The 26,979-nt window shown below is 36.7% G+C and overlaps 1 protein-coding gene across 2 annotated transcripts in view; it reads right to left on the reverse strand.

Moving 5' to 3' along the window:
• ephb2a (eph receptor B2a) overlaps positions 1 to 26,979 on the reverse strand; it is a 114,362-nt gene that overhangs the window by 7,804 nt on the left and 79,579 nt on the right. Inside the window, exons 5-14 of one of the 2 annotated variants that reach the window (XM_022663104.2) lie at positions 25,713 to 26,048; positions 14,033 to 14,157; positions 13,671 to 13,833; positions 9,687 to 9,795; positions 9,508 to 9,572; positions 8,810 to 8,923; positions 7,901 to 8,148; positions 6,527 to 6,742; positions 2,167 to 2,316; positions 817 to 1,010 (exon numbers count right to left, since the gene is read on the reverse strand). In XM_022663104.2, coding sequence (XP_022518825.2) covers positions 817 to 1,010; positions 2,167 to 2,316; positions 6,527 to 6,742; positions 7,901 to 8,148; positions 8,810 to 8,923; positions 9,508 to 9,572; positions 9,687 to 9,795; positions 13,671 to 13,833; positions 14,033 to 14,157; positions 25,713 to 26,048 — 1,720 coding nt within the window. Of the gene's footprint in view, positions 1 to 816; positions 1,011 to 2,166; positions 2,317 to 6,526; positions 6,743 to 7,900; positions 8,149 to 8,809; positions 8,933 to 9,507; positions 9,573 to 9,686; positions 9,796 to 13,670; positions 13,834 to 14,032; positions 14,158 to 25,712; positions 26,049 to 26,979 lie in introns of both variants that reach the window. The other variant, XM_022663103.2, reaches the window with a different exon arrangement.

Consider the following 26,979-nt stretch of genomic DNA (forward strand, 5'->3'; position numbering starts at 1 on the left):
GACACCATTAGGAACCTCTACAATGCCGGGCTGAGATGTCTGGTATGTTGTGTTGTACATATCAGTGTTCATTTTTAATCTTCTATTATTCCTGGAATCCTTTATCTTCCTTTCCAAATGGCATTGCAATCAAACACTTTCTTCTTGATGCAGCTACTTGTGCAGCAATTTTATTTGACGATGAGTGAATACAGCTCTGGAAAATGATGAGTTTCTTTGATTTTACCAAATTGAAAACCTCTGGAATATAATCAAGAGGAAAATGGATGATCACAAGCCATCAAACCAAGCTGAACTGCTTGAGTTTTTGCACCAGGAGTCGCATAAAGTTATCCAAAAGCAGTGTGTAAGACTGGTGGAGGAGAACATGCCAAGATGCATGAAATCTGTGATTAAAAACCAGGGTTATTCCACCAAATATTGATTTCTGAACTCAAAGCTTTAGAATATGAACTTGTTTTTTTTGCATTATTTGAGGTCTGAAAGCTTTGCATCTTTTTTTTGTTATTTCAGCCATTTCTCATTTTCTTCAAATAAATGATCTAATCTGGAATTTGTGAGAAATGTTGCTTGTAGTTTATAAAATAAAACAACAATGTTTATTATTATTACTCAAACATACATCTATAAATAGCAAAATCATAGAAACTGATTTAGAAACTAAAGTGGTCTCTTAATTGTTTTCCAGAGTTGTATTTGTAATTATTGTATAAAGTCATTATTTACAGGAAAGCTTTATAGAAAACAGTATATGAGATATCCCATTCTTCATGACTTTATGTATTCATTAAAAGTCTCAGATCAGCATGAATTTACCCTGAAGAGAGGGGGGTGGTGGCCTTCAGGCTGTTAGGATTGCGGATCATTTTATCCAGGGTGTTCACGATCTGGCTGAATTTAGGCCGGTTGTTACGGTCCTTCTGCCAGCAGTCCAGCATTAGCTGATGTAATGCGTTGGGGCAATCCATAGGAGGAGGTAATCTATAGTCCTGCTCTATGGCATTGATCACCTGAAAGGATTAACACAAAGAGATTACAGGACTTACAGTAACAACATCAGAGAGTCAATATACAAAGACACAAAGACACTAGTACTTTAACCTGTGTTATTGAACAAGCCAGGCAGCTGAATTAAGTGTGCCGTTTACCAGGGTGTCTGAATAATAATGTTGTTATTTTGTCCACTAGAGGTCACTGCTGTATTAGCAAGACACCGCTTTAGGCTTCTCAACTGTGGTAAAGGTATAATCTATAATTATATAATAATAATTATAATAATAATACTGAAACATGATAATGCTTTAAAAAAAATAATGTACTAGTTCATCTAAAAAAATAGAATATAATTGAAAAGTTACTTTATTTCAGTAATTCAGTCCAAAATGTGAAACCCCAATATTATATAGTTGTATTACACATAGAGTGATCTATTTTAGGTGTTTTTTCTTTTATTGTTGATGATTAAGGCTTGATACAGCCAAGGAAAACCCAAAAATCAATATCTCAGAAAATTAGAATATTATGTAAGAGCAATTAGTACTTTTGGCAGTGAGGGCAGTGTGCCAAGTCCTGCTGGAAAATGAAATCCGCATCTCCATAAAAGTTGTCAGCAGAGGGATTTTGGACTTGATATTATAACACAGTGGATCAACACCAGCAGATGACATGTCTCTCCAAACCATCACTGATTGTGGAAACTTCACACAGACCTCAAGCAGCTTGAACTGTGTGTCTCTCCACTCTTCCTCCAGACTCTGCTTTCTTGATTTCCAAATAAATTGCAAAATTTACTGTTGATCAGTGATGGTTTGGAGAGACATGTCATCTGCTGGTGTTGATCCACTGTTATGTTGATCCACTGTTACAGTCCAAACTCAGTGCAGTGTTTTCCCAGGAAATCTTACATCTTACACTTTTATGTAGATGCGGATTTCATTTTCCAGCAGGATTTTCTGAGACACTGACTTTTGTTTTTTCATTGGCTGTAAGCCATAACTATCAACAACAATAAATAAATAAACACATTAAAAATAGATCACTCTGTGAATAATACATCTATATAATATAGGAGTTTCACATTTTGAACTGAGTTACTGAACTAAAGTAACTTTTCAATGATATTCAATGATATTTTAGTTAAATGCACTAGTATGTAAAATTACGTACATCTTGATTGCTCATGTCCCAGTATGGTCTCTCTCCATAGGACATGACCTCCCACATGACAATGCCGTAGCTCCACACATCACTGGAGGAGGTGAACTTCCTGTACTGAATAGCTTCTGGAGCTGTCCATCGGATAGGAATCTTCCCTCCCTGAGAAAAAAAAGGTTTATTTAGCACTTGGTGGGCTATTACATATTATACCACAAACCTAAAGTAGTCACTTCAGGTTTTGCTTTTTTTATAACCATTTACATAAACTCTAATAGCTGTATAACTTGTGAGGTGCTACCTTGTGAGTGAGCAATGGCAATACAACCTGAGTTTGAGAGACATTCGTAGTCAGTGCCAGATGGATGAGACATTTGATTTCTGAAGTTGTCCAGGTTTTTTTTTCCAGTTTTCTTTCCCATTTTCTCCCCAATTTACACTGCAAATTACCCAACCCACTCATGAGGACTCCCCCTTTCACTAGTGATGCTTCAACACCAGGATGGTGTTGTGCTCTCTCAATGGCAAGATACATAAACAGGATTCGAACCGGCGAACCCCTGATCATAGTGGCAGCGCCTTAGCCCGCTAGACCACTTGGAGCCCCCATTGTCCAGGGTTTAAATATGCATTAAGCTGAAATGTCATGTTTGTACCATTACCACTCACAGTGGACAGTGCAGTGGATGGTAATGATCATGGCCAGTGGCATCTGGCTTAAACGGTCTAGTCTGTGAAAACAGAGCAGTGAACCTGGCAGAAATCAAACCCACATTCAATGCAGGAGACCAACACATACATATCTCGTAGGTCACTGTAGCGTTCGTTAGCTTCCTTGGGACATGTCAGAAATTCCTGTTCCCAGATACTTGGCATGTCATTGTACAACACCCTGACATTTGTGAGCGCAATCAAATCCCCACAGCAACGGTCCAAAATCTACAAGAAAGCCTTTCCCAGACATCACAGACAGTCATTCCAACAAAAAGCAGGACTCACAACACATCTGTCCCTATTTTAACCTGAAACATTTTTTTCCGAACTTGACAGGGCCTCACTGTTCATGTCAGGTTTGGTTGAGTTTGAACATCATTTTACAAATATTTATTGAGCTTGGATCAGATTCCCGATAAATATTTGTCATGTCAGGTTTGGGTAGATACGGAGCTCCACAAGGTCAGCGAGAGAACCATGAATCACGTTTAACTTCACCAAAAAGGTTTGCAATTTATACATATTGAGACAGAAATGGATTTTGTAAACTATGACTTTTTGTTTAGCTATGGCCTGACGATGGATGTCTTGTGATACTTGATTTTAAATGCTTTATTTATTTGTGGCTTTATTCCTTTTAAAGTTGTTATAATTAAACAATATGTTTTTACTATAAAATACAATTAAATTACATATCATTTTAGCTTAATTTTAGTTATCTTGGCTGATATTACTTTTTTGTTTTAAAAAAAGTTTTGTATCTTATTCAGTAATATATAGTGAATTTTCTATCTGTGGCATAATCCACAATGTTATTTTAATCTGTAAATCATTGTAAATATTCTGTAAATCTTATTTACAATACCATATTTCTATTCATATTTATAAATATCTGTCTATCTTAATTGTAAATATTATATAAATCATATTTACAAGTATATATATTTCTATTCGCATTTATACATATCTATCTATATTTTGTATATTTTGCACTTGCTGTTATTGCACTTCTGGTTAGATGCTAAACTACATTATATTGCTTTGTACTTGTACATTTTAATGACAATAATGTTGAATCTAATCTTATCTTATCTAATCTTTTTTTTGTTTTCTTGTTTAGAATTATTTGTCTTAAGTTTAATATTACCTTCTTATCTACTATTAATTATTTCTGCAATTAACTTGCTTATTTTCTTTTATTTTCATCTAATTAAATTAATTATTTTTATTTTCTCTGTCAATCCCTGTCTATTGTAAATGATTGGCTACACTGAAAATGAACACCCTCAATGTACATCTGAGTGAAAATAACAAAATTAATAATTCATTGATTGATTAATGGATTGATTGTTATTAATAATCACCAGGACTGATCATGGAATCCAGTCAGTGAGACATATTTGGGTTCATTTGGGTTCAGACAGGATTCACTTTCCTCACTCGTTCACTTAGCAGGTGTTGGGCAATTAAAAACCCAGATTTAGCTGACATACAGCAGTGCTCAGCTGGCAGGGAAGGTCTTTTCAGCCGAACGCTGTGTTTTAACGATCATATTATAAAGTAAACCTAACCAGCGCCTGCGATATATCCTGAAATGAAATATTTGTCCAAACCTGACGGGGTCTCTCTGTTCATGTCAGATCTGGGTAAGTTTGAACATCTTTTCTAAAATATTTATCCAACTTGGATCAGATTCCTTATAAATATTTGCCACGTCATGTTTGATTTGACACCAAGATCCACAAGGTCAGCACGAGAAGAACACAACGTGTTTATCCTGTGCTTAAAATTTGAAAGACACTGACGGATGAGACTTGGGTACTTCAGAATTTTTGATTTCTTTTTTTATTTATTTATGTTTGTTTTTCTTGATCTGATGACGGCTACAATTGTGACCACATTATCTTCATTATGATTATGTACTCTATGTTTAGATTTAGGGTTGTTTCAGGCCCTATTAGGAGATCTAGTCCTAAATGTCTCCACACCAGGCCACAAAACTACAATATATAGACAGAACTATTGGAACACAAAATTCCTAATCAATGAATTTAGGTGTTTCATTAAGTCTGATTGTATAAAATCGAGCATCTAACAGTGCAGAATGTGTGAGTCTATGGAACTGCTATTGTTAGAGCTTCAAAGGGGGATCACTTTTACAATAATGTCCATATATTTAGAATGAGATGTTGCAGGTTTAATGTGAATGTGTCCTAATACTTTTGTCCATATTGTACATGTTTACAGGAACCGTGGTTGTTCAAAATGATTATTTCTGCTTTTATTGGTTCTGCTCTTTACAAAAAAAAAAAAAAAATGTTAAAACCCACAGTCTGTGTTTAATACACACAATGTCTGATATTGTGGAAACTAAATGGTCAATGGAAATTGTCTGTAGGGTAAAAACAGGAATGCTTTGTGAACAAACAATTTAATAACATGTAGAAGATGTTTATTTAAGAGTGTTATATGTTTATATTAAGATGTTTAAGTGCCACAACAAAAACACATTCGTGGAAAGAAAGCAGTGGCTTTGTGAGTACTAGGAAATGTAGAGTCAATAAAGTCTAAAGGGTTTAAAAAAAAGAGTTTAAAGTAATAATCTTGTTAACCTCAGCAGCTACTGCTTCACAGGGCTCACATACAGTAGAATGGGAACCATGCATCATGTTTATTTGCACTAAAAATATATCTAATATTATAATATAATATCATAATGAGGTAAAAAGTCCTTTATTAAAGAATAAGTGGATATCCTTATAATAAGCCTTATAAAACATGCTCATTATAGTGCGAAAAATACGGTGTATATATACTAGATCGATTTCGATGAAATATCGAAATCGTGACAGCCCTAATATATACAGGGGTTGGACGATGAAATTGAAACACCTGGTTTTAGACCACAATAATTTATTGTCCTGACGGACAGTTCTGGTGGAAACAGGAGAGTTGAGGTGCACATTGAAATCTGCCATGATTTGGGCAGCCGTGGTTTTATGTTTTTTGGATACAATTCGGGTTAGCACCCGAACATCCCTTTCAGATAGCTTCCTCTTACAGCGTCCACAGTTAATCCTGCTGGATGTGGTTCGTCCTTCTTGGTGGTATGCTGACATTACCCTGGATACCGTGGCTCTTGATACATCACAAAGACTTGCTGTCTTGGTCACAGATGCTCCAGCAAGATATGCACCAACAATTTGTCCTCTTTTGAACTCTGGTATGTCACCCATAATGTTGTGTGCATTGCAATATTTTGAGCAGAACTGTGCTCTTACCCTGCTAATTGAACCTTCACACTCTGCTCTTACTGGTGCAATAATGTGCAATTTATGAAGTTTGGCCACCAGGCTGCTCCAATTTTGCCATGAAACCTCCCACACTAAAAAGTCATTGGTTTCAGTTTCATTGCCCAACCCTTATATATATATATATATTTTGTCATTGTTGAATACATATATATATTTTACAGTCACATAGTGTGCAATTATCCTAAGTATTAAATTTATTTTATTTACTTATTTTAAATCATTATAAATTACCTAAAATCTCCTTAGCATACAAATCTGTCCCTCCCAGGTTTCCAAATCACTCCCCAGCACCATAAAGCCTATTGCATGACCACCTACAAGCAGATCTGGGTCAGTTTACTTACCAGTGCACTAGTGTAGGTAGGATCTGATGTATCGTCCTCCAGAAAGCGGGAGAGGCCAAAGTCAGACACTTTGCACACCAGGTTGCTGTTGACCAGGATGTTGCGAGCTGCCAGGTCACGGTGCACGTAGTTCATATCACACAGATACTTCATCCCCGCTGCAATGCCACGCAACATGCCCACCAGCTGAATCACAGTAAACTGCCCATCGTTTTGCTGAAACACAGACAGCGCAATAATATGTTACAAATGCAGACATTTTATTACAGTAGACAAGTCTAAATGAGCTGCTGCAGTCCTGCAGTACTGGAACAGGCTGTTTATCCAGCCTCTCTAGAGCTCTATCACTGCCTCAGCAAGACTTCATCTGGACCTGTTATATCTTCCTATCCAGCTGTGCCCCCATTCAGCCACATCTGTCCTTACTCTACAGCCCAGCTCTCCGAATCCGAAATCTCAATCCAGTTTCCAATCCTGGGTTTTCTTCTAGCTGAACATTAAGGGAACAGTTAATGTAACTGATGCCCATGTGGTGTCACACCTACTAAAGGATTACAAAGCTCAAACTGGAAACTGGATTCAAGGTCCGGATTTAAAGGCCTCTGGTCGACAGAGGGACGCCAGGTCAACTGTGAGAATGAATGGCTTTAAACAGAAAGGATCTACACAAATGAAAGCTATTGTATGTAACTGCTCCATTGCATTTTGTAAATGTAGGAAAATCATGTAAGACATACAGCTCTGGAAAAAAATAAGAAACCACTTAAAAATGACGAGTTTCTTTGATTTTTTAAATTGAAAACCTCTAGAATATAATCAAGAGGAAGATGGATGATCACAAGCCATCAAACTAAGCTGAACCACTTGAATTTTTGCACCAGGAGTAAAGGCATAAATTTATCCAAAAGCAGTGTGTAAGACTGGTGGAGGAGAACATGCCAAGATGCATGAAAACTGTGATTAAAAAACAGGGCTATTCCACCAAATACTGATTTCTGAACTCTTTATGAATATGAACTTCTTTTCTTTGCATTATTTGAGGTCTGAAAGCTCTGCATCTTTTTAGTTATTTCAGCCATTTCTCATTTTCTGCAAATACATGCTATAAATTACATTTAGAATTTTTGTTTGGAATTTGGGAGAAATGTTTTCAGTAGTTTATAGAATAAAACAACAATGTTTATTTTACTCAAAAAAATACCCATAAATAGAAAAATCAGAGAATCTGATTCAGAAACTGAAGTGGTCTCTTGTTTTTTTCCCAGAGCTGTGCAATGCACGTATAAACAATGTTACCAATTTTATTGCATGCGATAAGCACCTTGATCATATACACAGTACACATTCTATCCATTAAAATCACTTAAGACCTACCCTAAGGAATGAGTCCAGGGAGCCGTTCTCCATGAATTCTGTGATGATCATAACCGGGCTGCTCTTGGTGACCACCCCCTCTAGGTGAATGATGTTGGGGTGGTCAAACTGACCCATGATGCTGGCCTCGCTCAGGAAGTCTCTCCTCTGCTTCTCAGTGTAGCCTGATTTCAGAGTCTTAATGGCAACCAGGATCTCTCGCTTTCCAGGCAGCCGCAGATTACCACTACACACCTCCCCAAACTCACCTAACAAACAGAGGAACAGAATTGTGTCGAATAAAAGACAATAGCCTAAATTCTGGATATTGTCACAGTTGTGATTACTACTTAAAATTATGATACATTTGTGCTGTTTTTGTTTGAACATTTCATGACTCATACTAGACATTTTTTATGATTTTAGCATGATCAATTGTTCCACCTATTCAGCTGCTACTCATCTGTATATCCCCCATCACTAGTGATGCCACAACACAAGGAGGGTGAAGACTAGCACATGCCTCCTCTGATACATGTGAAGCCAGCCAGTAGCATCACAGCACGCACGGAGGAAAGCGCAGCGACTCGGTACTCGGTTCCGATACATCAGCTCACAGATGCCTTGAGCTGATCAACATCACCCTAGGAGTGATGAGGGAAAAGAGCACCATTTACACACCCAGAGAGAGCCAGGCCAACTGTGCTCTCTTGGGGCTCCAGCAGCTGATGGCAAGCTGCATGACCGGGATTTGAACCAGCGATCTCCGGATCATAGTGGCAGTGGCGCCCCTTTCAGTATGTTTTTTATTCTCTTTGATTTTCTTGTCAGATATCAGGAATATAAATCTCATCAAAAATATAATCAAAAATCATGAAATACAATACAATCATTTTTACTGCCTATGATCAAGTTAATGCTCATATTTACCTGCACCAATGACCTGTTCGATCTTCACACAGGACATGTCTATCTCTTTGGCAAACTCCCGTACTGCTTCATTCGGGTCTTCGTAAGTGAAAGGATCTATGTAGATCTTCATTCCTGGTGACACTTGGAAGAAAAGAAAGTAGGGCTATACATTATCATCATTTAAAAACTCTCAATGCAAATTTTCTTTGCCATCATTATCTAAAGGTCAACCCAGCACTGAAGTAAATTCTTCTACCTAATAAGGATTTACTATGCTAGATTCCACTGGCCAGTTATTAAGGAATAATCAGGGAAAACTATTTCAAGTACATTTCATTATATGAGCTTTTATACATATGATTAAAATTAATTTGTTACATTGGAATATAGTTTTTTTAAGCTTAACATATCAACTTTTGGTATACTGACATGCCAAAGGAACTAGTATTATGTCCCATGGCCAGTGTTCAACCTCACTAATACCTTACAACTTACACAGGGGTGGGCACTCCCTAGCTGTCCCCTGAGGTAATACGTAATAATACTTCTTGATTGATTTACATTGATCTTGACTGTGGTTGCATGACTGTTGTTCAGTGAAATAACAGGTTAATATCATGTCCTAAGCTGCTCTGAAAGTGTAGTGATGGTACCTGTGGTCTAAGGGGATTAAGGAGACATGGAGCGTGTGCTCTGAGACTGAGAGGGTTACTCACTGTGGCCGCTGGTGTAGTGCTGGAGCTTGTCTGTGTATTCAGAGTCGGTTCTGTCACTGCCTCTCCTGAGGAGAAACATACACACATGAACAAAGCCGTGTAACCGAGGCTAAATCGAAGCAGACAATCTGTATGTTTTATATCTGGAGATTCCTCAGAGAGGGTTTAGAATAACTCACCGGTTACAGACAATAACGAGCACAATGACAGCGACCAGAAAAACAAATCCAGCGGCAGCAGAGCCAATGATGAGAGGCAGCTTCTCCTGCAGGCTGGAGTTATACTCCTCTATACACACACAAATACAGAGAAAAAAGAGAGAGAGCGTATATACAGTGGGAGTAAAGAACACCAGAGTGAGTTTCCCAAAAGTGAATAATGAACTAACCAATGAAGTGCATGAGTGTAGAAGAGTTCAGCGAAGGTTTCCCAAAAAGTTGCAAACCAAAACTTAAAGCTGATGTCTGTAAGTTTTGGGATTTGGGGGATTTAGAGCCCTCTCTGGTGAAAAAGGATAATTGCACGAGCATGCAGAATAATCATTTTAAACTGGGCGGGTGTGATGCGGTGTCCTTTTAGAGCAGATGGATCCGATTCCAGGTTATGTTCAGTCAGAGAAAGAGAGAGAGCGCTCAGTCAGAAACTCCACTCCTTAGTTTCTTTGTTTTTACTATGAGTGAATGACCTACTTAGGTCTGAGTTTCCCCTTCTGAAGTCTCCATTGCTCCACCAGCTGCTCGCATTCAGTAAAACTGAGCCGGATCCTCTTTTAAAGGCTGTACGTGTGACGTTATTAAGTAAAGACCCGTGATGCGGCCAGAAGAACTCCCACGAAAAGCGACCAGATAGACCAGAATATATCAGGCTTAGCAGGGAAGGTCTTTCCAGCACACTGATACAATTAAACCCAATATTTTGTAACTTCTCCACTAAAAATGCTTCTGCTTCAGTTTAGAAACAAAATAATACGGACTGCTACTTTAACAAGTGTGTTTAAAGAAAATATTTGTTGACTCCTCCCTCTAAACTGTGGAACTAGTTAAACTTCGAAAATCCATTAAGATCAGTCCAATGCACAGCATGTCTTTATCATCGGTACACTACAAAAATGTTTAAATGTTTAGAATGTTGAAAACAATATTATCATATTGATTCTAAATCTGATTTAAAATACTCTCAGTTGTAAAATACTCACTATATCAGCAGAAACCAACCCACCAATAAATAAGTAAATAAATAAAATAAACGTTTTTATTCCGTTATATTTTTACATTTGAGCACCCCTTGGTCAAATTACAGTATATGCGTCTTACTTTAGCAATCTATAGGGAAAGCATTAACTGTACAGCTTGATTTAGGTTGTTTTAGTGTGTATTTGCTATCGTAACGACGGGAAAAGTATGCTTTGCATGGCTCGAAACACAACTCATTTCGAGACCACCATGCCCATCGGCGTAGATATATTTACAAGCACCATAGCTGTTTTTAATGGCACAGACGCAAGACTGTTAGTGGAGTGTAAGATAGCAATGAGCAATGCGATGTGCCTTGTAGCCTGCACAATATAGGGCCCTATGTTTTATTTCTATAATTTTCTAAACAAAAATAATTTCTCTTTTGCACATTCTGAGTTAAAATACTGTGAATAATAAAAAAATATATTGTGTTATAAGTTATGCTGTATTTGTTTGTGTGTTACAATCAGCAAATAAAAAGCAATTTTGTCCAAAATGTACAGAAAATATTTTTTTTCTGAGAATATACAAAGTTTCTTTCCTGTAGAGGATTTATAAATGTGCACTCAGTCGAATGCAAAACAAACTTAAATATAAATCCTTAAGACTCAAAATCCATTATATTTACTGAATTTAAAATATTGAAAAAAATGTTCCATTATTTTTGCACACAACACATTTAATTATTGTTCATTACTTTAAATTCTGTAAAAAGAGTAACCATGCTTATATTTTTTTGTATATTTGAGTTAGTATATATTTTTTATTATTATATCGAGTTTAATGTTAATTTGCAATGCAAATAAGTGTGCAGAGTATTTTAGGGGGGTTGGGGAAATGCTCATTGAAAAATAAAACATTATTAAGATCTAGTTAACAGAGTACTTTGTTCTGAAGCTCCTGGGAAACTCAGCCCAGATCGTCTGAACTTTACAATTCACTCTCCATCAGTTCAACACTTTCAAATTGAATACAAGTACGGTAAAGTCAGCACAGATTTGGCAGTAACGTCTCTTCAGTCAGTTTATGAGAGCTGGCAGTCAGTAACATTTCCAGACACTTCATTCCATCTTTTTACTGCCGCTTTTTGTTTCTATTAGTTTATAAGAACTCTATAAAAGTAGCAGTAGGAGAGCACCGTGCCAGTGCAGTGTGTGGCTGCTCATTTTTGGAAAACCAGGAGCATGCTGGGATTGGATCGCTGACATCTGTTTTTGGCTGTGCTTTTGGCACACAGATGTATTGACATGCTCCATCTGACAGAAGTCAATGGCATTTCAGAGCCTGGCACTTGAACAGCAACGCTGTCGCTCGCCAGACAGCAGCAACTGATCAAACTAATCACGGACGCAGCTTTAATGGGTTTGAGCTGTCGAGATGCCATATGATATGACTGAGATGATTTTATGCTGACAAACAAAAACAGTGGAAAGTGGAGCTAGAAGAAATGTATGCTATTCGGAGAGGAGTCGTTTAGAAAGAACATGTAGAGACAAATTTAGGTCAAAATGATAAAATAACGAGTTACAAAAAGTTATTTTTAAGTTAACTTCGTTCTGCATCTCAGTTAGGTTGATCTAATTCAAAATATTAGTACATGTGCTACAATATTTTGGTATAAAAATGTTTATCCTGTGTCTGTTTGCCACAGTAAAAAAACAGTAAAACTTGTTTTAATGTAGCGTAATCTTGCAGCTCTAGAGTGGCCCTGCAGTCTAACTGCTTGCACCTCAAGAGACAAAAGACTATGGAGCAGTTTCCCCAACAGGAATTAAGCCTGGTCTTGGACTACACAGTATTTTGAATAAAGATTTTATACATAAAAATATAATCTATTTAGAAAATACTGTCTATGATATTTCAATTATTCCCTGTCCGGAAAACCAGTGTTAAATTCCATCAACACCATGACCCTCCTTTGTCAGGAGTCTCAGAATGGAAAGGTCACTCTCTTTCTCTTTGATGGGGGCAACATGGTCTAAAAATCATCCAATATATTTTAGCTGCAGCTCATATACTAATGTTTTATAATTAGCTCAACCTTAAATATATTGTTAACAAACTAAGAACTTAAAAAAAAGAAAATTATTGAGAATGTTTGACTAAGTTGAGATAATTTAGCTCAAAAAATTCTCTGTAATCAGACATATTATAATTTTATGCTGGAATAAATTTATACATACAGCTCTGGTAAAAAATAAGAGATTTTCTTTGATTTTACCTCTGGAATATAATCAAGAGGAAGATGGATGATCACAAGATATCAAACCAAACTGAACTGCTTGAATTTTTGCACCAGTTGTGGCATAAAATTATCCAAAAGCAGTGTGTAAGACTGGTGGAGGAGAACATGCCAAGATGCATGAAAACTGTGATTAAAAACCAGGGTTATTCCACCAAATATTGATTTCTGAACTCGTAAAACTTTAGGAATATGAACTTGTTTTCTTTGCAAATATGAACTTGTTTTCGTTGTTGCAAAACAACAATGTTCATTTCAATAGCAAAATCAGAGAAACTGATTTAGAAACTGAAGTGGTCTCTTTTGCATCCACACATTAAATTCTTAAGTAATTTTAAATAAATTAAAAAATATATATATTTAAGATTTACCAAGAGAAGGAAAAAAACTTCTTAACGTTTAGTGGGAGTCAATATAAAAAGAGTTAGTTTCACATTATGTCAAAACACAAAAAAGAGCCAAAAATGGATATACAATTATTTTTGCCAGATGGTAATGATATGTGATGAATTTTATACAAATAATGCAAGAATGTTGTGATTAAGACATGAAACTTGCCTAATGTTCACTGACTGTTAAATCTCAACTTCACTATCTCTTTAACATCATTTTTGGGTATTTTATATACATAAATATATAAATTTATATATTTTATTTCTTTTAAATTTTGTTTTGGACATCCATACCTTCAGTCATAGTTTGGAAATACATTTTCCCACTGAAGCGTCCAAATCCCGCCACTGTCCGCGCTCGCACCTGGAACACGTAGATGGTCCCAGACTTCAGTCCCCGGACCACCGCTGTGTTAGTCTGACTCCTCAGTACTGAAGAGTTCAACTCCGCCAGGTTCTGAAAGAGATCAATGCAGCAGGATCTTCTTTCAGGTATTTAAAGTCACAGTCATGATGCAACACAGACACCTCACTTTACTCATCCAGACTGATCTTTAAAAGAGGGGAGGAAGAGGGCAGGGTCTGACCCTCTAAAGTGCAGCACAGGAGCATGCTGGTGTAAATGAGTGTGTGTGAGTGAGTGGAGGTGTGATTACCTTCTCATAGTACTGCAGCTCATAGTCCAGGATGACTCCATTGGGCTGGTCTGGTTGTGACCAGGACAGAGTGATGCTGTCAATAGCTCTACTGACCTGATGCATGATGGACACCACAGAGGGAGCTGTGGATATAATAAGACAAAAGAAGAAAAAAAGTGAGAGAGTTGGAACATTTAAGAGCTCTGCAGTATTAATAAAAATGTGACAACTGATCAAAATGTTTTTTTTGTTATAAGGTTTTAATTAATTCAATGAGAAGTGATAAACAAATATGGAGATGCCACATCTTTATTTTAAAATGTAGCTTTCCACTGACAAATGCAGCTGGATTTGTATGTAACTTATAAGAATGCACAAAATATTTGGCAACCAAAAATGACAAGAAGAAGACATTTCAGTGCTTAGCTAAATGAGTTAAATTCACTAAATAATGACTTGAAACTGAGAATAATTTGAAAATAGTGAAAAAAGTAGCTAAATTAATGACAGCCTGTGAAAAACCATGTTCACTATCCAGCTTTAGGTCAAATGTTTAATTTTGCTTGCTTCCAGAAAATGTTCATTTTGGTGCATCTCTAAAATCTTTGTATAAGTTTGTTTTTGCTATAATGAACCCCGCCTACGCGATGCGGGGAGGGGAACTGTGATGATGTGGCTTGGGGTACAGTTCAGAACAGCTTGAGGCGATTCTCAAGCCAGGTCCCCCCCGCAGCTAGGAGTAATGAAGATGAGTGATGAAGATGAGGGTGAAGATGAGGGTGGTGATGGGGTGGAGGCGTGTGCGAGGTCGAAAGTCACATAGGTGAGCACCTGGAAGGTATATATATATATATATATATATATATATATATATATATATATAGGACCAGGGGGAGGAGCTCGGGAAATTGAGGCGTGGTTCATATCCCAAAATTTTGTTAATTCTTAACAACACTTCTAAGATGATAATGTGGGTAAAGCCATTAAAATGATTTTCATAGTTAACTCAGTATCATAGCTAACTGAAGTTTATCTTCATTCATCTACGCATCTTCATTTGTCTTATATATTCTCATTTCTTTCATTCCTATTACCAGAGAGAAGGTTTTCACGCCCACCACCACCACCTGCCTATTCCTAATTCCTATCACTGGTCAGTGGGAGTGATGGAGGGGTGGTAGTGGTTAAGGTTTAAAACAGAAGTCTTCCAGTCTCTTCAAGTTCTCTCTTTTCTCTCTTACTGCAGTCATACAGTCTCTTCTAATTGTATGGCCTATTTGTTAAAGGCATGTTTTACCCTGAAATATTTCCATTCAGATACATTTTCACTGTTGCCTTAGACTATATATGCATTTTTGCATTTGCTTGCATCTGATATTTTCGCCTTACGATTTATTTGTGCTTTATTTCTAGTTTTGCTTTAAAGTATATTTCTGTCTCTCAGCTGGACACAGTTGTATCTTTGCGTTTGGAGGCATTTGCATATTTATGTTTGAAGGCATTTACATCATTGTGTTTGGATACATTTGTATCCTAGAGTTTGGAGGCAATTGTATCTTTGTATTTGTTCCCCTATTGTATTGTTGTGTTTAGTGGCATGTTTTATCTGTAACATTGTGTTGGAAAACTTTTGCATCCTAGCGAAAGGAGGCCCTTGTGTTTTTGCGTTTGAAGGCATTTGTATTTTTTAGTTTGGAGGCATTTAAAGGCATTTGTATCTTTGTGTTTGAAGTCATTTGAAGGCATCTGTATCTTTGTTTTTGAAGTCATTTAAAGGCATTTGTATCATTGAGTTTGAAGTAATTTGAAGGCTTTTTTTATTTTTTAGTTTGGAGGCATTTAAAGGCATTTGTATCATTGAGTTTGAAGTCATTTGAAGGCATTTGTATTTTAATGTTTGGAAACATTTGTGTTGTTACGTTTAAAGGCATTTGTATTATTGCGTTTGGAGGCATTTAAACGCATTTTTATTTAAATGTTTGGAGGCATTTGTTTCATTGCGTTTAAAGGCATTTGAAGCATTTGTCTCTTTATTTTTTAAGGCATTAAAGGCATTTGTATAGATGCATTTGGAGACATTTTTATCTTTGTGTTTGAAGGAATTTGTATACTTGCATTTGGAGGCATTTTCTCTTTGCTTTTGGTACCACTTTTCTGCATGGTTATCTTAAGATATAGATGTTTGTTATTGAGCACAGAGGGAATTTGTGGTGGAAATTTTTTTGGAAATATGTTATAGAAAATAAATCACTAAGAGCACATAAGGTTCAAATGCATTGTACAGAAGTTAAAGATTATAAGATGGTCTTTTGTCTGCTGTAGGTAGCGGGCTCTTGAATGCAATAGCCAGCTATCTGGCATCGGTTGTGTATCGAGCACAGGGGAGTCTTTACATTAGATCAAAGTAAAGAGTAAAGAGTATTCTGTCTGTGGAAAATTCAGACACTGGAAACCTCCAGACAATAACACCTCATTTCATTTACTGCCCTAAAGAAGCCAAGAAAAGGCAGAGTGTTAAAGCTGAAAGATACACCGCGAGGTTATTCCCTTTCCCACTTAACGAACAATCACATCATTGTGTGTTTGAGGCTGCTGCCGCTGTTCTGAGCATCATGATGCAGAGAGAGCAGTAGTGGGCAGCAGAGTACACGAGACGCTGTCCTGGCATGCCTGCCTACCTGCCTGCCTGCATAGTGCATACATTTTCTGTAGGCAGACAAGGGATGCTATTTTCCAGACAAATGCCTGTTCGCCGGACAAGCTTGCGGATATTAGGTCAGGCTATTTTCCGGCCTTTTCCGAGCCCAGCTCCTTTCAAAGTATTAATTAATCTTACTGATTTGATGTCAAGTGAATAAATGTGAAGTGATTTCTCTTTTATCTCATATTTATGTAACCGTATCCCTGTTTAACACACACTGATGGCTGAAGGCAATATATTATAAGTGGTATTTATCACTGGTGAGAAGTAGAGGGCTTTTTTCCTGCCGCTGGCTGATTGCGCTGGGAGTTCCAGGACTTAGGCTGTAAACCTCCCTCTGCTCTAGAGGCTGCTGAGTAGAGCCCAGGAATATTAAACACACCAGAGCGTGCAGAAGCAGCAGGCCAATTGCCGTTAGCCTTTTTTTTTTCTCACCGCGAATTCCATGAAAACACTAGTACTCATGAAGGGGGTCTCCATCACCTAACCCACTTTAAACACTTGGTATGCTGGGGACCTGTGGATTGATGTAGAGTATGTGATGACGCTTTTGAAGACACATGGTTCTACTTGATACATGTTCTAAGCTCTCTGTATGGGTTTATGTAGCTAAAAATGCCATAATTCATTTTTGCTTGACCATTTCCACTTTCCTTTTTTATTTTCCTTCTTTATTTTTTGTTACTGTGACTTTAAGATATATGGCAATATTGCATGATATACTGTATGTAAATGATCTTTGTTTTGGCTGCTTTGTATTATGCATCATTTAAAAAAAGCAGCTGCTCATACTTCAATGTGAAATAATGTAAAAAATTTACTGTAGGCTAAGTAGGTAGATACAGTATATGCCAACTAGATGGATGATAGGGCATGTTTTTATGTAAAAATTGGCATGAATGCAGTGCACTGGCAAGAGACCAAGTCAAAAGCTGGTGAAAATCGACTTTGGGAGAATATAGTGTTGATGATACTAAAAAGCAGCACATCACCGCAGAAAATGAAATTAAACTGTCAAATAATTACATTTAAGCACAGCTCTGGAAAAAATAAGAGACCACTTCAGTTTCTATGATTTTGCCATTTATAGGTTTATGTTTGAGTAAAATGAACATTGTTGTTTTATTCTATAAACTACTGACAACATTTCTCCTACATTCCAATTTAAAAATATATAATTTAGAGCATTTGCAGTATTTGCAGAAAATAGAAATGTCTGAAAAAAAACAAAAAGATGCAGATCTTTCAGACCTCAAATAATGCAAAGAAAACAAGTTCATATTCATAAAGTTTTAAGAGTTCAGAAATCAATATTTGGTGGAATAACCCTGGTTTTAATCACAGTTTTCATGCATTTTGGCATGTTCTCCTCCACCAGTCTTACACAATGCTTTTAAATAACTTTATGTCACTCCAGGTGCAAAGAAAATCAAGCAGTTCAGCTTGGTTTGATGGCTTGTGATCATCTATTTTCCTCTTGATTATATTTCAGAGGTTTTTAGTTTGGTAAAATCAAAGAAACTCATATTTTTTAAGTAGTGGTCTCTTGTTTGTGAAACCAAATGTAACCAACCAAATAAGTACAATGTAACAAACACATGAACCTTGTTTTTCGACTGTAGTCTGTGTGTTCTCTGCTGTTAAACATGGGGGCGGGTTATTTCTGACCCTTAAGAAAACATGCACTGTTTATTTGTAACTGGCACTGCAAAGCACTAAAATGTGTACTTCAGCACAGACATGGCATTTTAACTGAAAAGGACACTGACTGTACAACAGAAATGACAAATACATTGTTAGTTTTGATTAGGCTGTAAAACGATGAGTCAAATCACTTCCACTGACTCAGTGTGTTAAAATGTGGAATATGATGTACCACTCCTGCTATTCTATTGAAAGATGGATTTTGGGCCTTTCAGTCACACTGATGATTCATAGCCAGGCTCATCCAGGTAAAACAATAGTGTCCTGTTTAGACGAGATGTGTCTGACGGCGAGTTTATTTTCAGTGTCTCTATAGAGAAAGGAAACAGATTTGATCAGACGTTTCTCAAACACTGTTACTCACACCCTATAAAAGACTGATATTGAGAATGGTGAAAGAAACACACTTCCACATAATGGAACGTAAAGGTTTCAGTGCCAATCATATGGACGGGATTACGCTGTGCATCTGAGTCTAATTGCTCTCAGCTTTCCTCGTGTATTCTAAAGCAGGGAAATGGCAGCTCTTCAGGGACGGAACGAGCCGCACGTATGCAGCTATAAATCTAAAGAGCTTTCATATTTCCCAAACTTGTTCAGCTCGGCTGAAGTGATCCATTTTCCATGCAGAGCACCGCGAGCGGAACCCTGAAGCTCAGCTTCTCTCACTGCCTTCGATTTATGAGAACCCAAGTAGTGCCATAACATTTTGAGAGAGAGAGAGAAAAAAAAAAACACAAATTCATGTGTCCTTGTGGTATTCTGTATGAGAACCAGAGGAGCCAATTATGAAAGTTTCCATCTGTTAAATATTTGAGAATCTTTCAGCTCACCAAGAGATTTTCCACTGTGGTAAATGACAAAGCAATATCCTGCTTAATCGAGCTTTAAACCCTTTCCACCAAAAAGGGACGTTTTCTTGATGTATATTTACACATACAGTCGCTCATATACTTCCTACGCATCATATAATGTTTCTGAAATGGACACACATGTTTTAAAGCTATATAAGAGGAAATATTAACTTTAAGTTCTGGAACATATCCATAAGGAGTGCATTTCACCACAGGCATTCAGTACCGAAGCAGAATTTCCCAATGCTAATGCTAGTAATCCGTTTGGAGACACTCCTTGCTAAATCCTTGCGGTTGGCAGTTCATATAAATTTTAGATGCTTTGTGAATTAGCTCTGCTGGGTGTAATAAACTGAGTAAGCTGTGTTGCTCTACTGGTAATCAATACCAATTTACTCATAAAATACTGCAGGACATGCATGACAGCACTGGGAGCATCCCCTTGTGTTTCTATGCCAGTTAGATATGTATGTTTTCACTATTACTATATGCTGCTTCAGTAATAGCTGCTGAAAACTACACATTTTTAGAAGTTATAATACAGCTCTGGAAAAAATGAAGAGATCACTTCAGTTTCTGGATCAGTTAATCTGATTTTGCTATTTATAGGTATATGTTTGAGTAAAATGATCATTGTTGTTTTATTCTATAAACTATGGAATTTATAGAAATATTTTTTTATATGTATATCTTATATTTGTAGAAAATGAGAAATGGCTGAAAAAAAGAGAAATAACAGAAATAATATATCAAACAATGCAAAGAAAACAATTTTATATTCATAAAGTTTAAGAGTTCAGAAATCCATATTTGGTGGAATAACCCTGGTTTTTAATCACAGTTTTCATGCATCTTGACATGTTCTCCTCCACCAGTTTTACACACTGCTTTTGGGTAATTGTATGTCACTCCTGGTGCAAGAATTCAAGCAGTTCAGCTTGGTTTGATGGCTTGTGATCATCCATCTTCCTCTTGATTATATTCCAGGGGTTTTCAATTTGGTAAAATCAAAGAAACTCATCATTTTTAAGTGATCTCTTATTTTTTTCCAGAGCTGTATGTCTGGCTTTGGAACATGATAATGTCACTGTTAGCTTGAAATTACTGATATTTAAGAAAAAAAATACATTACTGGCACTGTTTAACAAATGCAGGAGACTGAGAGAAGCTCTTGTGAGTCTGTTTTAGTGAAATCCAGTGAGCTGTTAGATTACTTTGTGGCTCCTCTGAGTAACATTAATTTATATTAGCCTGTTTGAGCTCCAGGCATCTCTTTTCATTAAAAAAACAAGCATAAACAAACTTACTGTTACTGCAATGTTAAAATTCATTTGTTAGATGCATTTTAATTTATGCACTAGCTTTATATTAAATTTATTAATGAGTACTTTCATTAATTGCTTTTTTTTACATAATCACAACTAAATTAAATATTAATAGCTCACTTGTTTTTATCTTGCGAGTCATGCAACCCTGTGGATTAATTTTCTTGAGTATATATACGTTTTGATTTCCCCCTTTTTACCCTGTTTGGGTCATTTTTTACCATAAAAAAATACAATTTTAGTTAGTTGATTCTAAACACTTTGATTTGCCTTGAAATTGCACTTATACTTTTCTTTAAAAAAAAATTAGTTTAAAAAAAAAAAAAAAAAAATATTATTCGCTTTTATTATTCAGCATATTTCATTTCTGGCAATGAAAAAAAGTCATGAGTCATCATGCAGTCATGACAGATACTGTAATATTAGATGGCATGAGATTAAACTTACATACCAAATAAACTGTCATGAAATTAAACACTGTAGTATCTGTATGACAGTTGTTAGTAATCTTAGCATGATACTGCAACAGTAATGAACATGTCATAACATCTAATTACAGCATATAACATCTGCCCTGGCATGTGTTTATGATTATGTAAGTGTAATGCACTCAAGCTCGTGTGTCGTTAACAAGTGGTAATATGTTCTTATATATATATATATATATATATATATATATATATATATATATATATATATATATATATATATATATATTATATTATATAAATATATCTGGCGGTTGTTCATTACATTGTTTTGAGATATAAGTGAAAAAAAAAGACTTCAAATTAAATATGTTTATATTCAGTAGTGATGGGATAACAGACTAACAGACAGAGCAGCTGGACTTGGCTGGGTTAGAGTTATTTAAAAACAATACAGTTTTTCTGAGCTGGATTACTCACCGATAGTTGATGACTGGTCAAAGTCCCTGTGCATGTTTTTTTCACTGTCCTATGGCTATAGGGAGCCATAATAAAATTTATAATTTTAAGCTAACTCTGATGTCTTTTTGACTATACTTGGTGTCTCTGAATCCATGTTTGGTTATAAATTACTTGCTATTTTGGTACTTGGGGTTGCATAGACTAATTGGCAAGTCAACTAAGTCCCCCAGGGAATCCACTAGTTGCTGCAGTGGGGAGCTGTCAGCTTCAGAGTGTCTGTGTTTAGCTGTTATATAAAATATGATTTGAAGCATTAAATGGCCCTAATCAAACGAGCTAAATGTCATAAGAGTTTCTTATTGCTTTATTTCTTCCTATTTCTTCCTTCTGAACTAGTCGTTAGTCTGCTTTATTTTGAATAACTAGTTGACTATTTGAATTAAGATTTGAATCATACATTGTTAGAATCAGAATTAAAATGCACAAATATAAAGAGCTATGGTTTGCAAATTTGGAAATGACAACTAGTCGACTAGTTATTTAAAAATAGTCAACCACTCGACTTCTGTACTCCTTTATATTTTGATTATTTATCTTATCAATTTTATTATTATATTATTTGGATTGCATTTTATTTTTTGTCTTATATTGATTAATTTTAACAATTGCTCCTTGGGTGTAACTAGACTGTGAGAATACAATGTCTTTCCACCTCATTAATCACATGTGATGTAAAATGAAAATAAAATTTCCTTGCATCCTTGAATCCCTTATTTTAACTTACTCCATATTAATAGTAGTAAAGTTACTAGTTGTGCAACCACTAGGAGATACATGGGTTTTCTGCAGGATAGTTACGTTATGCTGTTCAGAACTACACTTCTTTTTCTACGCACATCTGTATTCCCTAAAAATCATTATTTTCCCTGCTTCTCAGAACAAGTGTATAAATATGTCCCTGAGTGTGAAAGTTTATACTTCCCCATGCTGTTAGGGCAGGCTTTCTGCTGGCTGGACCAGCCTCTGGCCCTGGCTCTGACGGACTAGCAGACCCTGCCAGTAGTCTACCCCTCCCCCTCTCTCTCTCTCTCTCTCTCTCTTTCTCTCCCTGTTTCAGAGGCTTGTGGTGTGAGGTGCAGTTTCACAGCAGCACCCAGGCAGTAATGTGGGCTGACAGGCACACCGGTGGAGCCACAGCCTGTGGCGCAAGGGCCAACGAGTTCACTGCATTACAACCAGGGGCAGAGCTCTCATTAAAATGCTCTATTAAACTCTATTATGCTCCTCTGAACCGCTGTGTTCTACTGACTTCTTTTTTAATCCACGCACCAGGAAATATGACCAGAACAGTATGAACTTCCACGGCGTTCTCACCAAACGTAAGGAAGCGGCGCGTTTGATCAGGTGTTAGAAAAGGTCATGCTTATGAAGTCATACCAGTAAAACAGTAAAATGTGTTAAGAGTTAGGTGTGAACCAAATGTGTGGTGCTTGGCTGCCAACAACAAAGGCCTGTGATTTTGCTAAATAAATCAACAAAATACAATCTAAACTTATTACTGAAGAACAAATTCAAGGTAGTTTGGAGTTTGGCAATGCTGCAATTGTGGAAACTGACTGATTATTTAGATGAAGAAGCTAAAGTGCAAAAATAAAGAAGCAGGTTTTACCTGCATTGTGCTTTTGTTGATTTAATGCACCTTTTAATGCACTTTTTTAAGTGCCCCCCACCCACCAATTCCCTGTCCAAAAAAACCTCCCCCCAAAAAACCTCGCACACGCCTAAGGATAACAAAGGATAATATAACTTTACTTTTTGGCTATATAGACACATTAATATTGGCTATATAGTCACATTAACTCACCTCAACATGCCTTTTGCAATCATTTAGTTCCCTGTGGGCAATGCTAAAATCACTAATACAAACTGTACAGAGGGAAAGACTTTAATCGTTTTTTACTTTTACCGGACATGGATATACTTTAGAGTAGTCTGAGATTAAATGATTGATAAAACAAGTTTTGATGGGAGTCATTATGCTCCTCCTCTTACTGAACACATTCCATCCAGGAGAGAACAAAAAAAACACTGCCCGCCCACACTAAAAACTGGTTGGCTGTCTCACAGACTCTTTGCAAAGAACAGGCCAATCAGAACCCTCTCTGCACACGAAGGGAAGCACTTTTCTCTTCCTCTCTCCCTCTCTTTCACACATGCCATTAGGGAAAAAGTCTGTGTCGCCTGCATGTGCTTTTGTGTTCATTCCGGGAGATTTTATCCGACTTGCGGGCATCAGTGAGCCATTATTGATATGTGGTAGACTCCCGTAACTTCCTGGAGACTTGGGAAAATCTGCATCTATCATACAATCAACACTGTAACCCCATAGACCATATATACAGTATGTGGGCCACCCTTCACTTCTTTACTCTTAACTTTGCTACTATCATAATTGACATCAGTTTCATAGGTTCTACAATAGAACCCTGAAGAACTCAACAAGATATGTGAAAGCAAATATGATGCCAAAAAAATAAATCCCAATAGTTTTTTTCAATAGGATAATGAACTGAATACTAAATCTAGGGTTTAATAAGTTAAACCACCCCCAATTAGCCATATACTAGATTGTATAGATGTACAGTACTTCAGTATCAGTCTGGTTAGGGCAGCGAGTTAGGCCTGCATTTCAACTAGAGGAAACAAAGGCCTGTGATCTTAATTTATCAACAAAAAAAACGCAAACCAAACTTATTACTGATGAGAAAATTCAAGGTAGTTTGGCAGAAAACAAAATCTGTTACATAACTCCCATTATGCCTAATGTAGTGTACCAGCCAAAGCATAATTGGTGTCCATTGTTGATGCCTTAATTCTCCGCTGGAGCTACAAGGATAATTTAGCTAAGGAATAATGGAAAGTTTATATCTGCCAATAACCCCCTTAAAACTTCACGCCTACATCATCAAAAACTGGCTGAGCTGTTAATGCGACCATATTCTGGATTTTTCTAGCATTTTTTATTTTCTTTCCCTGAGGTCCACTTAGGATGTTTGTGTGTGTGTATGTTCCAAAAACAGCAAAAAGCTATTATTTATTATTTAACAAGCTGTTTTTTTCCTGCAGTCCTGTTAGGAAAAACTGGGGTAGGCAAATTACTTTTTCTCTGATTGGTTGTTCTGAGCTTTGCCTGGTTTAAAAAAAAAAAGCGTAGTTTAATCTCTGGTGTTAGTTGTTAAGTGTAGTTTAAGCTCTAGTATTGGTTATTAAGTGTAGTTTAATGTCTAGTATTGGTTATTAAGTGTAGTTTAATCTTTAGTGTTGGTTATCAGGTGTAGTTTGACCTCTGTTGTTGGTTATTATGTGTAGTTTAATCCTTAGTGTTAGTTATCAGGTGTAGTTTAACCTCCGTTGTTGATTATGTGTAGTTTAATATCTAGTGTTGGTTAATGGGTGTAGTTTAATCTCTAGTGTTGGTTATTGGGTGTAGTTTGATCTCTAGTGTTGACCACTAAGTGTTAGAAATTATGTGTAGTTTAATCACTAGTGTTGAATTTTGGGTGTAGTTTAACCTCTATTGTTGGTTATTATGTGTAGTATAATCTAGAGTGTTGGTAATTATGTGTTTTTAAATCTCTGGTGTTGGTTATTAAGTGTAGTTGAAACTCTAGTATTATTAATTATGTGTAGTTTAATCTCTAGTGTTGGTTATTTGGTGTAGTTTTGTCTCTACTGTTGGATATTAAGTGTAAGTACATTTCTACCATTAGTTTTAGGTGTAGTTTAACTTCTAATGTTGTTTTTATATGTAATTTAATCTCTAGGTCTTAGTTATTAGGTGTAGTTTTATCTCTACTGTTGGTAATTAAGTGTAGTTAAATCTCTAGTGTTGTTTATTAGGTGCTGGTTATTAGCTGTTGGTTATTATGTGTAGTTTAATCTACAGTGTTCTAGTTAGTGTAAGTTATTAAGTGCAGTTTATTCTTCAGTGTTGGTTATTAGGTGTAGTTTAATCTTTATTGTTGGATATTGAATGTAGACTTTTCTTCAGTATTAGTTAGTAGGTATAATTTTGGCTCTGTTATTAGTTCATTTGTGAAAACGTGAAAAAGTGTTGCCAAATAATTCTCTCTAGCTTTTATCTCTAGTTTTTACAAAAGATAAATATCAGTGAGATAAACCCCTCCCAGTTGATCATGTATTAGATGTTTTACTCCTTCTTACCGGCTTGGTTGGTGGTGATGTTCACTGCGGCAAACTGTGGTGAGTAGGGGCTCTGGTCGGAGACGCCGTTGACGGCCTGGATCTCGAAGGTGTACTGCGTGTGGGCCAGCAGATCACTGATGTGGACCTGGGGCTCGGTCAGGCCCAGCTGCCTCGGGACGAACTGCACGTTGTCCCCACACCGTGTGCAGGCCCCGCGGCCCGAACCGCAGCTCTTACAGATAACGTTGTAGACGACGTCCTCGCGGCCGCCGCTCTCACGCGGCGGACTCCACACCAGCCTCAGCGACGTCTCGTTCACACTGGAGATCACTCTCTGGGGGGCGGAGGGCACGGCTGCAGGAGAAAAACAGTCAAAATGCCTCATCAGCAAGGCCAACCACAGCCTCTCCAGGCATTCTGGGAGAAAGGCAGCTGTACCCGGGGGAACTGGGGCCACGGGTCACTGCCATAATGCACACACATCTGAGCCACGCCAGAGTGGAGAGCAGTTAGAAATGACTCGATGCTCAGGAGCCTTCCAGAATACGCTGAATTGGACACATCGTTTTCGATTTCTCTCAAATGTGCATAATGCTATATTAATTCAGCCCAGTGCAGAAGTCACAGACCACTGCCTGTCATTGAGCTCAATGGTCACTGGGTTCAAGTTCCTCATTTTTTTACTGTCAGTAGAAGAAGAAGACAATTTAAACAAATTAATTCACACAAGCACTGATAGATGAATATACAGCTCTGGAAAAAATGAAGAGAGCACTTGAGTTTCTGAAACAGTTTCTCTGATTTTGCTATTTATAGGTATATTTTTGAGTAAAATGAACATTGTTGTTTTATTCTATAAACTACAGTCTCATACATTCCAAATAAAAATATTATCATTTAGAGCATTTATTTGCATAAATGAGAAATAGCTGAAATAACAAAAAAAAGGTGTAGATCTTTTAGACTTTAAATAATAAAGAGTTCAGAAATCAATATTTGGTGAAATAACGCTGGTTTTTAATCACAGTTTTCATGCATTTTGTCATGTTCTCCTCCACCAGTCTTACACACTGCTTTTGGATAACTTTATGCCACTCCTGGTGCATATTATCCTTTGATTTGTCTTCTGTATATTTAAAATACTCAGCAATCTTTAGGCACCTGAATGTACTGTATATTTTAAAATACTTCTCACAGCAATAAGCTTGTAAAAACTCCAGATCACATTAGATTTAATTTAATTAAATAAAAGTAAGAAATAACTAAATGTTCTCCCTCTGAAGAA

This window comes from Astyanax mexicanus, chromosome 13, assembly GCF_023375975.1.
Source record: "Astyanax mexicanus isolate ESR-SI-001 chromosome 13, AstMex3_surface, whole genome shotgun sequence".
Classification (NCBI taxonomy): domain Eukaryota; kingdom Metazoa; phylum Chordata; class Actinopteri; order Characiformes; family Acestrorhamphidae; genus Astyanax; species Astyanax mexicanus.